General features: G+C 46.2%; 1 protein-coding gene across 1 annotated transcript; it reads right to left on the bottom strand.

Annotated features, from left to right (window-relative positions):
• Positions 1–1,951: 1,951 nt before the first annotated feature.
• LOC143767014 (uncharacterized) lies at positions 1,952–4,902 on the bottom strand. The gene is made up of 5 exons (XM_077255032.1): positions 4,858–4,902; positions 4,703–4,777; positions 4,187–4,382; positions 3,871–4,033; positions 1,952–3,113 (listed from the first exon to the last, which is right to left on the bottom strand). Exons 1-5 carry the CDS (start codon positions 4,900–4,902, stop codon positions 2,099–2,101), a joined length of 1,494 nt encoding a protein of 497 aa, XP_077111147.1. The 3' UTR covers positions 1,952–2,098.
• Between the last annotated feature and the right edge of the window lie 13,537 nt (positions 4,903–18,439).

The raw sequence follows: 18,439 nt of genomic DNA, 5'->3' as shown, positions 1-18,439 counted from the left end.
ATGTACTAATGTAATTTCTTTATCTTCTTGGCAGTTTCCTGGCTACCGGAGAGACCTTGCGATCCCTTCAATTTCAGTTCCGGATTGGAGTCTCCACTCTCTCGGGAATTATTGCTGAGACCTGCCGCGCTTTGTGGGATAACCTCCGGGAAGAATTTTTACCCGTCCCTACAAGCGATATCTGGTTGGCCAACGCCGAGAAATTTGAGGAAGTGTGTTCGTTTCCAAACTGTATTGGCGCGGTGGATGGCAAGCACATTCGTATTACCAAGCCAGGGAAAAGTGGATCCCTTTTCTATAACTACAAAAAATATTTTTCCACTGTGCTGATGGCAATTGCCGGTGCGGACTGCCGTTTTCTGGCAGTCGACATTGGTGCTTTTGGCCGGTCAAATGACTCGCGCACATTCAAAGAGTCTGATATGGGCCAAAAATTATATGGCAACAATTTCAATTTCCCCCAGCCACGACCTCTTCCCCACACCGAAGGCCCTGCGATGCCATTTGTTGTGGTTGGGGATGAGGCATTCCAAATGTCTGCCAACCTATTGAAACCCTACTCAAGTCGGGGCTTGGACCACACGAAAAGGGTGTTCAATTACAGACTGTCCAGGGCCAGAAGGACTGTGGAGTGCGCCTTTGGCATCCTTGTCTCTAAATGGCGGATATTAGGATCCGCCATTAATCTGAAAACTGAGACAGTGGATGAGGTGGTGAAGGCGTGTGTGGTTCTCCACAATTTTATTCTGTCCAAAGAGAGACTGAACGTTGATCTGGATGAAACCATAGCCAACCCATTGCCCAATTTCCATGATCATCCTCTGAGGTCAAGCGTGGAAATTGCGCAGATGAGGGACCGTTTTGCGGCCTATTTTGTGTCAGATGTTGGCCGTCTGTCATGGCAAGATTCAATGGTGTAATAAACTGTTGGACTGTATTCTGGTGTGACTATGCTAAAAATAGTTCACCAATGTAAATGTGCCTTATCTAAAAAACTTGTAAACCTTTGTTTTTAAAATGTTGTGTTTTAATAAAAAAAATTTCTTACGTTTTCTACCATGCTTCCAAGACAAAATTTATACCATACCATATTTATTTGTTTGTCAGATCGCCGTGTATCGTTGTGTTTGACAGCAAAATCAACGATACCAGCGATGTTTTACACTGGTAACCAGGGTAAACAACGGGTTACCAAGCGCATGGTCGCGCTTATGTTTACCGTGGTTACCAGTGTTAATTGTAAACTAAAAAATAAAAATAAATATACTCATCTTCGCGTCCCCTGGCGTCCACTTCCTGCACTGAGTGAGCGCCGGCCGTAAAGTGAATGCACAGCACAGCGTTGCTGTGAGGGACGTCACTCAGTCAGTGCAGGGAAGCTGACGCCGGGGGATGCGATTGTGAATATTTTTTTTTTTTTTTCATTTTACACTGGTAACCAGGGTAAACATCGGAAGTGCGCCCTGCGCTTAGCAACCCGATGTTTAACATGGTTACCCGGGGACCTCGGCATCGTTGGTCGCTGGAGAGCGGTCACACAGACAGCTCTCCAGCTCCCAAATAGCGATGCTGCAGTGAATTGCATCGTTGTCTGTTTTGCTGCAGCATTGTTAAGTGTGAAGGTACCTTTACAGTATGTGTCCACGTTCAGGATTGCATCCTGAATTGCTCAGGTTTTTTCATCAATATTTGTAAGCCAAAACCAGGAGTGGAACAATTAGGAAAAGTAGAATAGAAACATATGCTCCACTGCTGTATTTATTACCCACGCCTGGTTTTGGCTACAAATATTGAATTAAAATCCGGACCAAATTCGGATGCAATCCTGAGCGTGGACACATACCCTTTTTCTTTGAAAATAACTCATACACTTTAGTGTTTGGAAACACCTCATACAGCAATGAACGACACCCAAAGAAACGGTCAAATTAAAAAATCCAAAAATACTGTCTGACATTGCATATATGAGGCGTTTGAAGCACAAATAAACGGCGCACGGAGTGAATTACCGAGCATTGTACTTGAAAAGAAGACCAAATATTGTATACAAAAAAATAAATTTTTATTGGGGGGAAACAGAAAAAAAGGGAAAAGCAAATTAGGGGGTATCAACATCCGAGGGTGGATCAACATCCGCTACCAGCGGTGACCGGTAGCTTCGAGTTCTGGACCTGAGAGTGGGAGTGGTAGAGGAGGAGGAGCCGCCATACTGAAGGAGGCTTGAGGGCAGGTCCAAACCCCCCGCAGGGTACACTGGGGAGACCGCCTCGTCAGTGGAGGAGGGAGGAGGCAACACAAGCCGCCTTCTTTTTTGGCTTGGTTGGCCCTGGCTGCTCCTGCTGTGGCTAGAGCCACGACGAGATGGTGTGTGTCCTGGAGCAGCCAGAACCTGTGCCTCTGGGTGTGTGTCTGTGTGCCTCCTCTTATGTTTTCTTTTTTTTTTTTCCCTGCCTTCGGCGGCATCTCCCCCAGAAGCACTCCTACGGGAGGATGAGGGCCTGGCAGGAGCAGGAGTGGGCCGCACACTGGTATGGTGGCTGTGGTGGCGTCGCCCGGCACTTGGACCAGGGTGGGGTGGCTGGAGTGACTCTGCAGCAGTAGTCGGAGTCACGCTAGCCAGCGACGGCACTACGGGCAGTGTCGCTGACTGCGCGACCCGAGACTGCTGCAGAGCCCTCACGTAAGAATTGTGGCAGTCCTGCATCACCGAAATCTGGAGTTCCGGCGTAAGGTTTTCCACCATGCCCTTAGCAATTGTGCTTAAAAAATGTTTTGCCGGATTTGTGAGCTCGGCTTCCAGGATTTCAAGGCGCCGTCCCATACTGGACATTTCATCTCTCAACGCCTTGAAACCGTTCTGGAACACCGTGCCCAAGTGCAAAAATTCAGGCATGACTGACCTGTCCGAGGCCCGCTGGCGCTGTCGGGAATTCCCGAACGAAGGTGCGCCAGAGGCCTCGGGCAGGGGAAAACCTGACGTACCGGCAGCCGGTTCTCCAGATGATGGTGGTGCAGGCCTGCTGTCGCTGTGGGATGGCTGTGACGGCTCAGATGGCGATCCATGAAGTTCCGCTTCACAGGGGGGAGCTCGCTGGAGGGTGCTGCTGTGTGTCCTGTGAAAAGATAATGTAAAAATTAGTCTTCAATTAATAAACTATCACATACGCCAACTCCTGTAAAAAAATGTTCATTACATGACACAACAAAACATTACAATCCCCTGTCTCTCACTCTGTGTGGCCTATAATAAATTGCTGATTGTTATCGCCAGCTGACCATTAGGGCTCACGATAACAATCATGGACATACCGACGGCAGAAAATGACTGTACATTCCCTCTGCCAAAGGCAATGCATACCCCTGTCATATTTTGAAAAAATTTTGGTGTGAAATAATAATTTCAAGATGCCGTCTATGTCTCAAAAATAATAGAAAATTTAAGGTCTATAAAAAAAAAATTTAAAAAAAAAAACAAAAAAAAACTTTGCTGATCTGATCGCAGGAATGTCCATGACGTTAGGATCTTGTGATCGAGACGTCATCATTATTCCTGCGATCAGAACTACACTGACTCAGAACGTAACCTGTCATGGACTACAAGGACTCTCGCTTAAACCTAAAAAAAATACCGTGGATGGCCAATATGCTACGCTGACTACATTGATGGCCAAGACACTATGTGCCTGGGAAATGTACTATGTGGATACGTGGCTAGAACGTGTACTATGTGGCTGCGATATAGTGGCCTGCAAACATACTATGTGTGTGGATGCACAATGTACGTGGCTGGGCAATGTACTATGTGGCTGTGCAATATATGTGTCTGGGCAATGTCCAATGTGCAATATGGTATGTGGACAAAATACTTACTGTCGGCGGCCAAGGACCGGTCTTAAGAACTGTAATTGGCGGTTGTATTTATATGGAACCGACTTGGCCGCAGCAGCACCACTCCTCGATTGCTCCTCCTCTGCACGGAGCCCCTTATTGAAACGGTCCTTTATGGATCGCCATCTGGTCCTCAACTTTGTCACTGTGAATGCAAAGAAAAAAAAAGGTTACATATGTAGCATTTTAAAATGATAAAACAACCGTGTGTGATGCAAAGTTTAGGCGTTGATAGCATCACACACGGTTGTGTTTATCCTGGCAAGATGGGTCATAGCAGCGTATCAGCAATACTCACTAAAGGTGCCTTTGTCCTTGGCGGAGGCACTGTCAAAGCCATCCCACAGCGACTTTGCCACCTCTGCCCACAAACGCCTAGAAACCACCTGGTCCATGTGCCGGGGGTCACGGCTGTCCCACAACGGGCCACGCTCCTGGATGCTGGAGATCAGGAGCTCCACATCGATACTGTCCCTGTGGTCCCGTTGTGAAACCTAGAAAAAATAGAAAACAAAAAGGTTACAAATAGGCAAATATAAACAACCATCATCAGCACCTGGCATGATTTGTACCTTTGCCCTATCCTTTGCCATTTTATGTATGTATATTGATGGTTTCTAAACCTGTATTTTTGAATGTTTTTGTGCAGGGAGTTCAACTGTATGTTACCTTCCCCCAAATACTTGCTGCCCTGAAAAGCTATATGTAATTAAGCTTAGTAAACAGCCCTAGTGAAACCAGGTTGCTCCTAATGTTCCTCCCAGCAGGATGCCACAAAAAAAAAAAAGATAAAAAAAAAACAACAAATACTCACTTGCCGGCCTGACGACCCATCTTGGCACCGATCTCCCTGCTCCCGCTGTGTGCCTTCCCCCTCACTTGAAGAAGCCTGTAAAAAAATGTATACAAAAATTAGTGACAATGCTACAAATGGCAGCGAATAGTAAGCAACTGGACATAATTACTCACCGCACTCCCCCTCGCCGATTGGCCAGATGCTGGAGAACTCGCCATTATTGCAAGTTTGCTCTGCAATGAAAAAATGAGCAAAAAATCACATTCAAAGCAATGCCACATACAATAAAACATTAAAACAACCACAATTGACTGTTGACTGATAGGACAATGCAAACTCAAAAAGCGACACCACAACGCCATACATTACAAGAGAAGACAATAGAAGAAACAATACAAGAATAGACCCAAACAAAATTAAGCAAAAATAGACACCTATGTCCAAATTTAAAAAAAAAAAAAATACAAAAATAAAGAGGAAAAAAAAAGGCACAATGAAATAGCAAACTGCACGCCATACTTTACAATAGCAACAAGACATGATCCAAAACAACACCATCTGGTGACATCTACCACAGAAATACATCTGAAAAAGGCGATAAATACCATTATAGATAATAAGCAATAAACATTACAGGACAATATACAGCAACCCAAAGAAAAACCATAGTCAAATAGAAAAGAGAACACAAGAAATTTTTAAAAAAGGGCCCAAACTAAAAAAAAAAAAAAAATAAATACTACACACTTGGCTATGGAAACATTAAAGACAGGAGATATATATATGGAAGCCATACAGAAAACGAATGGCATATAGCAGCACGGAACAATACAATACAAATGAAACATCATAAATGTAGCCCCCCACCAGCAAGAAAAGACACTCAAGGAAAGAAAAAAAAATGCCAACAGCATAATAAAACCCAGCAAGACATGAGCCTAGAAAACGCCATACGGTTACCCCAACAATAGAAGCCAGAAAAAGACATGCACCACAAATTTTACAATAAAAAATCTTACAAAAAAAAGGCATTGAACATCCGCATGACACAAGAACAACCAAAATATAAATCCAAAACCAATCCAAACCCAGCAAGGCCGCACACAAGAAACGCCAGCATATATCAGAAACACATTAAAAAAAATGTTATTATTCAATAACAACCTACAGTGCCATAACCGTACAATATCACAGAGCAAACATTGCACAAATTAAATCAAAAAAAAAAATAAAACACAGAAAAAAAATTATGCAAAGAGAAATATATACTTACAGGTTTGGAAAGCAGGTTGCTCCTCTCAGTGTCTTGTGTGGATAGCCTGGTGAAAGACAATGGCAAACCCCCACCCCTTTTTTTATATATATAGTGCTTTTTTTAAGTGTCTAGACAAAGTCTAGACAATGTTTTGCATTTTTGTAAGAAAAACGCATGCGTCGTACAACGCATCACGACGCAAGTACTTGCGTCGTCTGCGTTGTCAATGCAAGTCAATGGGAAAAAAGGCGCATCGACGACGCAAACACGACGCAAACACGACGCATGCGTTTTTTAAAAAGTCTGCGCCGCCCAAAAAATGCAACATGTTGCGTTTGCCGCGCCCTGGCAGGTGCGCCCTAACGCCGCATGCGGCGTACGACGCACCACAACGCATGACAACGCATGTACATGCGGCGCCATGCGGCCCCAATGTTAAAGATAGGGCCGCACGACGCATGCGGTGCGTTGCGGCGGCGACGCTGCGGCGCACACCGCAAATGTGAACGTAGCCTTAGAGAACACCTGCATGATATCATTAACATTACAAGTAATAATAGAAATATATCAGCAGCATCTAGACATTTTGTGACTCATCATGCGCGAAACACCGCTAATTTCCAGGTCCAGGCCATAGAACAGGTGCATATACCTCGGCGGGGTGGAGATATGAGAAGACGTCTCCTTACACGGGAGGCGTATTGGATTTTCCATTTGAATACCAGACACCCGATGGGATTAAATAAACGTACTGAAACGATGTTGCATTACTGTTAAATATAAAATGAATTTTTTAACTGTATATACATATAGATGTTGTCAATGTTTTTATTAGGACCTTTAGTTATGTCATGTGATCCTATAGTTTAATCTGATTGGTGGTTCTCTCTATAAAGAGGAAACACACTCAGATACAGGTATGGCTTTGAAAAAGATCTTTGGATCGAAACGCGTTGCCGTTTGCGTCTCACACTTGGGAACACTACCGGAGGGAACACTATTACCTGTCTGTATTTTAATAAGGACTTCATTAAACTTTGGACTTTTATGGAGCTGGATCTCAATTTTCTTTCTTTGGACTAAGCCTTATAAGCTACAGAGCTGTTGCACAGAAATCGAGCCTCCACTGTCCCAAAAAGAAAAGGTGGTGTTGGACAGTGGAAATCGCTACAGCACAAGCGGTTTGGGGCTTAATTTACCCTGCCTAACGCTATCCCTGCTTCTGACGAAGCGGCAGCAACCTCTCCCTATGCTCAGATCAGCAGCAGTAAGATGGCGGTCGGCGGGAACGCCCCTTTATAGCCCCTGTGACGCCGCAGAAAGCAAGCCAATCACTGCCATGCCCTTCTCTAAGATGGTGGGGACCAGGATCTATGTCATCACGCTGCCCACACTCTGCGTGCACCTTCATTGGCTGAGAAATGGCGCTTTAAGCGTCATAGGAAACGCGACTTTGGCGCGAAGATCGTGTACCGCATGGGCGATCCCACGCTGGGATCGGGTCGGGTTTCATGAAACCCGACTTTGCCAAAAGTCGGCGACTTATGAAAATGACCGATCCGTTTTGCTCAACCCTAGTCAGCTGTTCTGACCTTGGATGTACTCAGGGCCGTATTTAGAGTTTCTGCTGCCCTAGGCACTTTTAGCTTGCCTCCCCCTTTGGTGAGTATGACACTATCGGCAGTGACTTTGGCAAGAATCGCTGATGTGAAAGTCGCCTTTTGCAGCAGATCCGTCAGTTTTTCTGCATGTGCCACGTAACGGATCACTTACAGCAACACTGCGTTTGGCCTCATTCATTCCCTATGGGATTTGCTGCACTTTGCCATGATCTGGCAAATGTGGTACCATACCTCCCAACTTTTGAAGGGAAGGAGGTATAAAGCTTGCGGCGCACTACGTGCGCCGCGGCAAATTTTAGGCCACGCCTCTGACCACACCCATTTCACAACTAGTCACACCCATATCCACGTCCCAACCACAGCCATTTAGCACTGCTGATCACACTGTTTTATATACAATAATTATAACCGAAAAAATATGGCCACAGTGCTCCATACTGTATAATGGCCACACATGATGCTCCATACTGTATAACGGCCACACATGATGCTCCATACTGTATAACGGCCACACATGATGCTCCATACTGTATAACGGCCACACATGATGCTCAATACTGTATAATGGCCATTGGCCACACATGATGCTCCATACTGTATAACGGCCACACATGATGCTCAATACTGTATAACGGCCACACATGATGCTCCACACTGTATAATGGCCACACATGATGCTCCATACTGTATAATGGCCACACATGATGCTCCATACTGTATAATGGCCACACATGATGCTCCATCCTGTATAACGGCTACACATGATGCTCAATACTGTATTATGGCCACACACAGTTCTTCATACTGTATAATGACCCCCCCTCCTGTATGCATGGCTCATATTCGCCTCCCTGTATGCATGGCTCATATTAACCCCCCTTCTGTATGCATGGCTCATATTAACCCCCCTTCTGTATGCATGGCTCATATTAACCCCCCTTCTGTATGCATGGCTCATATTCCCCCCCCCCTGTATGCATGGCTCATATTAACCCCCCTTCTGTATGCATGGCTCATATTAACCCCCCTACTGTATGCATGGCTCATATCCCCCCCCCTGTATGCATGGCTCATATTAACCCCCCCTTCTGTATGCATGGCTCATATTAACCCCCCTTCTGTATGCATGGCTCATATTCCCCCCCCCTGTATGCATGGCTCATATTAACCCCCCTTCTGTATGCATGGCTCATATTAACCCCCCTTCTGTATGCATGGCTCATATTAACCCCTCTACTGTATGCATGACTCATATCCCCCCCCCTGTATGCATGGCTCATATTAACCCCCCTTCTGTATGCATGGCTCATATTAACCCCCCTTCTGTATGCATGGCTCATATTAACCCCCCTTCTGTATGCATGGCTCATATTAACCCCCCTTCTGTATGCAAGGCTCATATTAACCCCCCTACTGTATGCATGGCTCATATTAACCCCCCTTCTGTATGCATGGCTCATATTAACCCCCCCTCTGTATGCATGGCTCATATTCCCCCCTCCCCCCTGTATGCATGGCTCATATTCCCCCCCCCTGTATGCATGGCTCATATTAACCCCCCCCCCCCGTATGCATGGCTCATATTCCACCCCCCATCTTGAATGGCGCGGCTTACCGTCCTCCTTCTTCCCCCCTCCCCTGTCCCCCCATCCCTCAGTCATACTCACCTGTTCTTCACCGAACGGCCGCGACGTCCCTCTGGCTGTCCCGACTCCCGGTGCGCTGCACCTTCTTCCTGCGTGAGCGGTCAGGTGATACCGCTCTGCTAATTAAGGTCATGAATATGCGCATATTCATGACCTTAATTAGAAGAGCGGTATCACCTGACCGCTCATTCAGGACGAGCTCCAGACGCCGAGACCAGGAATCGCTGGAGCAGGTGAGTATCGTCTTCAAGGGGGGAGGCGGGGAGGCGGGGGGGCAGGGAGGCGGGGGGCGGGTCGGGAGGTGACCCAGCTTTAAAAAAAATAAAAAAATAAAAAAAAAACACCAAACCTTGCTCAGGTGCCGCCCCCTGCAGTGTCCCCGCCCTAGGCACGTGCCCTCACGTGCCTAGTGGCAAATACGGCCCTGGATGTACTATCCCGTCCGAGGTCAGAAAGGGGTTAATTACATTTAGATTTCTAAATCACTTTTTTTTTGCATTTTGTTAATTAAAATAAAGATAAAAATAAACTACTAAAACTTCTATTTTTCAAAGCATTCTGAATATTCCACAACAGGCCAAAACCTTTGCACGATACTGTATACTGTACATATTGTGACAAAGTCACTGGCATAGTGCTGGAGAGGAGATATGTTTCACTAAGGCCAGTAGCGTAGCTACCAGGGGGGCAGAGGGTGCTGGCACCCCGGGGCCAGTGCTCTGAGGGAGCCCACCTGGAGCTACGCTACTTTCACTGTAACTGTATCGCGCGCCGATACAGTTACGTGCTGTGGCAGAGCAGGGAGAATCGATCTCCCTGCTCTGCCGCCCGGCCGCTATGGGGCCCCTGAGCAGGCGGGGAGGCCCGGTGCCAGCAGTGGGCTCCTCGTCGTCATCGGAAGATCAGCTGTACCGGCATTTAGTCGATACAGCTGATCGCATTGATAGGAGAAGGAGCGCTGCGCTCCATCTCCCATCATCCCCGTCAGTGTCTCGCGTCGCTGACACTGACAGCTGGCGTGATGATGTCACTGCCCGGCGCCCGCTGTCAGGAGATCAGCGGGAGCAGTGCAGGAACCAGGAAGAAGAGGGGTGAGTATTTATTTATTTATTTTTTATGGGTGCTGCTGCCTTATTACAGGGTCTGCCTATGGGGGGCTGCCTTATTACAGAGTCTGACTATAGGGGTACTGCTTTATTACAGGGTCTGCCTCCTTATTACAGGGTCTGCCTATGGGGGTACTGCCTTATCACAGGGTCTGACTATGGGGGCTGCTTTATTACAGTGTCTGCCTGTGGGGGCTGCCTTATTACAGGATCTGACTATGGGGGCTGCCTTATGCTATAGAGTCTGCCTATGGGGAGTGCATTATACTATATTGTGGACTATTTGCTGCATTATGCTACTGTATATGGAGGCTATCTAGGGGGGCATCATACAGTGTTGGAGCCATCAAACAGTTTGGGGGCTACTAAGGGGTCAGTATACTGTGTGGGTGGTACTATACAGTGAGGGGGCATTATACTGTGTATAAGAGAGCATCATGCTGTGTATAGGGGAGCTGTACAGGGGGAGACTTGGGACATTATTAAATGTAAAGTGGGCACTTATTGTTATAGGGGAACTCAGGTTACTGTGACTATCAAAGGGGCACACAGGGCATTATTACTTTCTAGGGGGCAAAATATTGGCACTGTTTTCTGGGGCACTTGCACTCTGCATTACTATATTATAGAGGGGTGCTTTAGAATTTAGAGGGCACAGAGAAACACACAGCAGGTGCATTAATAGGGACACATATGGCAGCAGCAGCTCAGTATTGGGGTATCAGGTGCAGTAATAGGGACACATACAGCAGCAGCGGCTCAGTATTGGGGTATCAGGTGCAATAATAAGGACACATACGGCAGCAGCGGCTCAGCATTGGGGTATCAGCAGGATGAGGAGTTTGTGCAGGTTGGGAATAGATGGTGATGTGGCTGGAATATGAGAAGTTAAATGTGTCTTTATTGTATTCTCTGCGGACGAGTTGTACTGGAAGAAGTTGTCATGTTGGTCTGGGCCAGATGGAAAAGACGGGAAAAATGAGCGATTCCATCAGAAAGAACGTCAGCGGTAATTCATTATCTGTAACTGTGCTGTGATCTCTTATGTTCTGTAGGACTGGTATCTCCCACTGACCATATGGCAGTAATATCCATGTTGGTCTTTGTATAGAGATTATTTTCAGTAACAGCGCGGTCATCTGCTGAGGTTCTCCTCCACTATTAGGGCGCGTCACCAAATTGTAATCAAGGTTACCTGGTTAGGGGCCCCCTAAACCAAAACCCTAGCTACGCCTCTGACTGAGGCTATTGGCTTCAGTGATTTAAAACCCAGATGTTTTGCTCCAGCACACTAAATGTAGAGAAAGGCTTATTTAGCCATTTTGTTGAAGGTCTGGTTTATTTGTGAACAACCATAGAACGGGTAGGAAGTTGTCCACCTTATCTCCACCCCAGGGTGTGATCTGGGGCTTAAATAGTCGGCCTCCAGAGGCATTTGGTGTTCAGTGTGTTTGGAGAATAACTCCAGGAAAGTGCTTGCGTTGGTGCTAAACTGAACCATGTGGTTTTGCTAAACCTGAGCGGGAGGATCCCCGCAGATGTATGGAGTGTGAGATACCATTTTGTTTTGTCTTCCAGTTTTGCCCAATGGGACGTGTTTATTTTACTTCACCGTGGTTTATGCCACATGTAACTAATAAGCCAGTGAAGTATTTAAAGAGACAGTGTTCCTGTTTCTACCTCTGTCTACCGCTGAGTGAGCTTATCTACCACAACAGAGAAATTAGCAAAAATACCAATATCTCAGTATTGATTACTAAGAAAAGGTGGTCTGTTAGGCTACGTTCACACTAGCGTTGTGCGCCGCTGTGTCGGCGACGCAACGCACAACGCACGCAAAAACGTGGCAAAACGCACGCAAAAACGCTGCATTTTGCGACGCATGCGTCGGTTTTTGCCGAAAATCGGACGCAAGAAAAATGCAACTTGTTGCGTTTTCTTGGTCCGACGCTTGCGGCAAAAAAGACGCATGTGTGGCACAACGCAACAAAAAAAAACGCATGCGTCCCCCATGTTAAGTATAGGGGGCGCATGACGCATGCGTCGCCGCTGCGTCGCCGACGCAAACCCGACGCACATTAGCTTAACGCTAATGTGAACGTAGCCTTAGATGTGTTTCTCTTTTTAGACTTAAATTAAACTAAACTAACAATACATAAACACTTGCACCATTAATGCATTTATTGAGAGCAGTAAGTAAACATCCAGAGAGTAGAGTGAAAAAGTAAACTGTCGTGGATCTCTCATGTACAGAAGCACTTAGCATAGAAAAGTGTTTCTGTGTTCTCAACAGTTGTTGCCAAACTCTATTCCATCACCATCTATAGGGGAAAATCCAGGAGGTGCCTGTACACACCGATCCTACTGATATTGGTGTGTTTAGCCAACTTTAGGCTAATGTGAATGTTGAACTTCAGTGAACTACTGATTTAATTACTTCAAATTGTTTCAAATAAGGAGATGACATTGGAAGTGTTGGCTTCACAGTTGCTTAGTCCATTAAACCCTTAGTGACAGAGCCAATTTTGTCCTTAATGACAAGCCAATTTTTACAATTCTGACCACTTTCAGTTTATGAGGTTATAGCTCTGGAACGCTGCAATGGATCCCACTGATTCTGAGATTATTTTTTTTCGTGACATGTTGTGCTTTATGTTAGTGGTAAAATTTCTTCGATATGACTTATGTTTATTCATGAAAAAAATTTTGAAAATTTTGCAGTTTTCAAACTTTTTTGTGCCCTTAAATCAGAGAGTCATATGCACAAAATAAATAACATTTCCCACTTGCCTACTTTACATCAGCACAATTTTGGAAACATAATTTTTTTTGCTACGAAGTTATAAGGGATAAAAGTTGATGCGATTTCTCATTTTTACAACAAAATTTATGAAACCATTTTTTTTAGGGACCACCTCACATTTGAAATGCATTTGGGGGGGGGGTCACTGTGACAGAAAATACCCCAAAGTGACACCATTCTAAAAACTGCACCCTTCAAGGTGCTCAAAACCACATTCAATAAGTTTATTAACCCTGCATGTGCTTCACAAGAACTAAAACAATGTGGAAGGAAAAAATGAACATTTTACTTTTTTCACAAAAAAATTTACTTTGGAACCAAGCATTTTTTATTTCCACAAGGGTATCAGGAAAAAATGGACCACAAAATTTGTTGTGCAATTTCTCCTGAGTACTCCGATACTTCATATGTGGGGAAAAGCCACTGTTTGGGCGCATGGCAGGGCTCAGAAGGGAGGTAGCGCCGTTTTACTTTTTTAACGCAAAATTGGCTGGAATCAATGGCGGTTTCCATGTCGTGTTTGGAGACCCCCTGATGTACCTAAACAGTGGAAACCCCCAATTCTAACTCCAACCATAACACAGCCCTAATTCTAACCATAACCCTAACCACAACTCTAACCTCAACTCCAATATTAACCTCAACACAACCCTAAAGCCAACACAACCCTAACTCCAACCTTAGCCCCAACCCTAACCCTAGCCCCAACCCTAACCCTAGTCCAACCCTAACCCCAACCCTAACCATAGTCCAACCCTAACCCTAGCCTAACCCTAACCCTAGCCCCCACCCTAGCCCCAATGCTAGCCCAAACGCTAACCCTAGCCCAAACGCTAACCCTATCCCAACCCTAACCCAAGCCCAACCCTAACCCCAACCCTACCCCTACCCCAACCCTAACCCTAGCCCAACCATAACCCTAGTCCCATCCCTAACCCTAGTTCTAACCCAAACTTTAGCCCCAACCCTAACCCTAATGGAAATAAATACATTTTTGTATTTTATTATTTTACCTAACTAAGGGGGTGACAAAGGGGGGTTTGATTTACTTTTTTTACATTTTGAACACTGTGACAGGGTCTATCACAGTGATCAAAATGAACCAATAGGAGAAATCTATTGTTGCCGGACCATTTTCTTCGCGGAAGAAGACGCCAAGGGCCAGGACATCACCAGGGGATGCAAGAGGTACCAGGGGGCTCGGGGGACCCCATTTCTCTCTCCTCTGATGTGCTAGATCATATCAGAGGAGAGGGAAATAAATAGGAAATCAAACTTTTTTTTTGCAAACGCCGCTATTCCCATGAATAACGGTGATCGCAATACTGAGGTAAAAACCGACCTAAATCCAACGCTGGGGGCGCTATACACTTATTTCTCAGCACCGTTAAAAAGCGGCACAGAGGCATATGTGACATCCCCAGAACAGAGAGAGAGACCCGGTACCAAGTACCCCATTGCCCTTAACATGGGGGCGATCCATCTTTGGCGTCACTAACAGGATCTACTTAAGCCTGAAAATCAGGTCATGTGTGCCTAAGAACTGTGTCAGAACTGTATTGGAACTGTGATTTATTGCGAAGACTGTGTATTGCCATTTGCCACCAAAATTCCCCCCAAAACTGCCGCCATTATAGCGCCACGAGAGGCGCAGGAGAAGAAGAAGGGCGTGGAGTTGTGGGTGTGAACGAACTGAGAAGCGCGAAAAATAATGGCCACCCAGTCTAAATACTTCTGTATCCTGAGGACGTGTCCGTCAGCAGCCGAGGTCCGCCTCCTGATTCTCCATGGCGGGCGGAGACTGAAAAAACTAAACCATTCTCCAGAAGGGGAAGAAGAAATGGAGCTGGAGATCAGAGGGGACCCTTGAAAAAGAATGGCTCCGCACAGACCCTCGTCACTGGAGGACTACTCCAATATGCCACCGCTGGAGAGCCTGGACGCCAGGGAGCTGTTTATGGAGACTCCGCTGCCGGCGCCGTCACCAGCCCTGGCGCCTTCCTCGGAGGAGTGGAGTGGCGCTGAGAGAGTCATCCCAGGTGCAGGTACCCGGTGTCGTGGTGTTCCGGGAGTCCGCCTTCCTTCTGCACCTGCTCTGTTCACCACCGCGACTGCTGGAGCCCCGGCGTCCCTGTCACCAGACCCCAGACCACCGGGAGGGCGTGACCTTGGGCCCTTTCCCTGGGGAGAATACCGGCGGCATCTAATCACAGAGTACCAGCGGGAAGTGGAGCGGGAGGCCCGAGGCGAAATGCTGGACGACTCTCCACCAAAGTGGGGTGTTGTGGTGATGTACTATCCGCAAGAAGGGAAGGTTTCATCCAAGAAATCGGATCCCCAGTGAAAGTCCATGTCACCCGGGATGAGGTGAAGTCCTGCCTGTGTGGAGACAGCGTGGATCTAACCTTGAATCCTGGGGAGGCTGTGACCTACCGCCGGCACCAGAAGGGAAATAGCTGGTGGGCCCGGGACTTACAGAGGTGCACAGCCCTCTTAGCGGTATCCAGGACCCTGGAGCAAGAGCTTGCCGCTGACGCGGCTGCAGCAGCCCCTGCTGTCACTTGCATCATCCACCGGACCACTCAGACTTTTATTGCCATGCACGACCTGACCATGCAGGAAAAACAAACTCATGGAGTGTACCTGGCACTGGGAGTGAACCTGGATTCGAGCCATCCTAAGCCACAGTGGGCTACCTGTCAGGTAAAGCCCTGGTGGAGACCGCCAGAATAAACCTCGGAACCTGAAAATTGTAAATAGTTAACTACTTGTTTTCACTTTGCTGCTTTAAAACCCGTCTAGGGTTAACTCTTAAAGGGATCCCTTTGTTTACCCCGGATCCCTATTGTTCCAGTTTTGCACAAAAGTTCATCACTGTTTACGAAAGAACATTGGAATCATGGACGGTGAATGATTCACAAACTGCTTCTGTAAATAGTTTGCACCTTCTTAAAGGTGCTTTCTACTGGTTTTACATAGGAGGCTTTTACAGAGACTGCCTCTTAACAGAAACTGCTGTTAAATTATGCTGTAAAAATAACTGCTTTGCTTCACAGACCTGAAGAAAAACCCGTTGGTGTGGCAGAATTCTGGGTCAGGATTACACGTCTTGTAGCCCACCCAAGACCAACGTTTGGGGGTTCGTAACGGGTCCCTCAGATCACGTCATACCGCTTTAAACAAAACTTGAAAAATTTGTGATGTGATGATTTGCCTTACCTCAGAAAGGACTCCCTCTTAAAGGGAATGTTCACTTGTTGCACTTAGTCAAAACATGATAATGTTGCCTTAAGAAGTTAGATAGTAATAATGTTTATACATAGTCATAGTATGTAGTTAGAAAACTAGTGATAAGAAATGTTTAAAAATGTTGGGAGTAGAATGTTTAATGACGTACTTAGAATAAAACTGAGGACAGAAGGGAATTGGAAGAAAGATACGGTTCAGCCTGTAGTTCGGGTGAAGCCTGTTCTGCATTTCAATAAAGTGAACCCGTAGGGGTTAGTGAGTCCTCCAGAAAGCCATAGATAGATGGTTAGTAGACTTTGCACTTAGAGAAGAATAAAGAAATGTTAATTTATTGTTGAGATAGCACTTAGTAATTAATAGATAGAATACCCGTATGGGTAATTGCGTTAACAACTGTTTCCAACCTGCTTGTAGCACAATGTAATTATGTTCTTGTTTGTAACGCTCAAATGTCCTCACCTCCCACAAAGGGAAGCACTGTTAAATTAATTTGTTTTATAGCATTTCAAAATTTTGTATGTCTTTTGCTAACATGTATTGTTGTTCTTCTTTTCCCAGTCCCGGAGTACTGGATTTAAAGAGGGGGGAGTGCAGCGCCCCAGAGTCCTGGTCATTGCAGTAATGTTGCTCTTCCACCAGGGGGAGTGATATTACGTCTGTTGGTACTAAAGGAGTTCACCTTGCCAGGTATCACAAGTCACACACTACACTTCACACTCCAGTCCACCAGGGGGAGCCTTGCTCCTATCTATTAGGGCACTCCTCACACTAGGGTAAAACTGGTGGGTTGGATAGGAAGTTAGTCAGACGCTGCCTGGGTTCGACCCAGCGAGCACCTGTCAGGCAGACAGGGGGAAATGGAGGAACATCTGAGCTGCAGACAGAGGGTCCCTGTCAGGGGTGGGATCCTGACAGAGGCCTAGCGAGACAGAAAGTCACGGAGCTGCACCTGCCCCACGTGCGACAGCATCCTAAGAAAGGACAAGAAAGGAATTGTATTGTGGAGAGTGAGAAACGAAGTCACAGCACAAGGAGATAATACCGGGAGGAGTTCTGTCCCAAGATCGGCAGCCTCCTTCTGAGGTGCGTAGCCGGTGGCCGGATCACCGAGGGAGTAATTGACTCTACGCTTTATTTCAGAGACTGGCAGGACAGTCAATTCCAAGTTGGCTGCCCGACCTTAATACCTAAGAAATGACAGAAAAACGACTGGCACATCCAAACTAGTGTGAATAGGTGCTGTTGTGAATTCGGTTTGTGGGCTCCCCCGGTGGTCTGTTATGGTAGTGTCTCTTATGTGCCTTCCTCCATCTCTGATTACCTGTCGCCACCCTCTTGGGGAGTTTCCTATTTAAGGCTGCTTGGCTGTTAGTCACATGCCGGCCAACAATGTGCTAGTAGCATTCTGTTGCATTCACCTGCCTCAAGTTCCAGTTCAGCTAAGTTGAATTTTGTTTCTTGTTTTGCTATTTTTGTCCAGCTATCTGCTATGTGACTCTTCAGTGCTGGAAGCTCTTGTGGACAGAAAATTACTACTCCAGTGGCATGAGTTGTCACTGGAGTTTAAAGTATTTTCTGGATGGTGTTTTTGAATAGTGATTTTTAGGTCGACCGTGAAGTAACACTTTCCTGTCCTTCTGCTATCTAGTAAGCGGACCTCACTGTGCTAAATCTGCTGTTCATCCTACGTATGTCATTTCCTCTGAACTCACCGTCAATATCTGTGGGGGTCTACTATCATCTTTTGGGGTTCCTCACTGGAGGTAAGGCAGGCCTGTATATTCCTCTTATAGGGGTAGTTAGATCTCCGGCTGGCGCGTGGTGTCTAGGGCATCGTAGGTACATCCCCCGGCTACTGTAAGTGTTGGGTCAGGTTCAGGTCACGGTCGACCTTAGTTTCCATCACCCGAGAGCTAGTCCGTTTTGTATTCTTTTTCCCATGGTCATTGGGGTAACCATAACAGTTTGGCCGGCCTATAAAAAATCTATGTGTTAAAATATGCACTAAAGTAGGAAGGAGAAGAAAAGGTTTTTTTTTTTTTTTTTTTTCTGTGTTTGAAAGTGCACCTTAGTT

This window comes from Ranitomeya variabilis, chromosome 4 (genome assembly GCF_051348905.1).
Source record: "Ranitomeya variabilis isolate aRanVar5 chromosome 4, aRanVar5.hap1, whole genome shotgun sequence".
Lineage (NCBI taxonomy): Eukaryota > Metazoa > Chordata > Amphibia > Anura > Dendrobatidae > Ranitomeya > Ranitomeya variabilis.
Note: the sequence above shows the minus strand (reverse complement) of the source record. Positions and strands in the feature narration are given on the sequence as shown.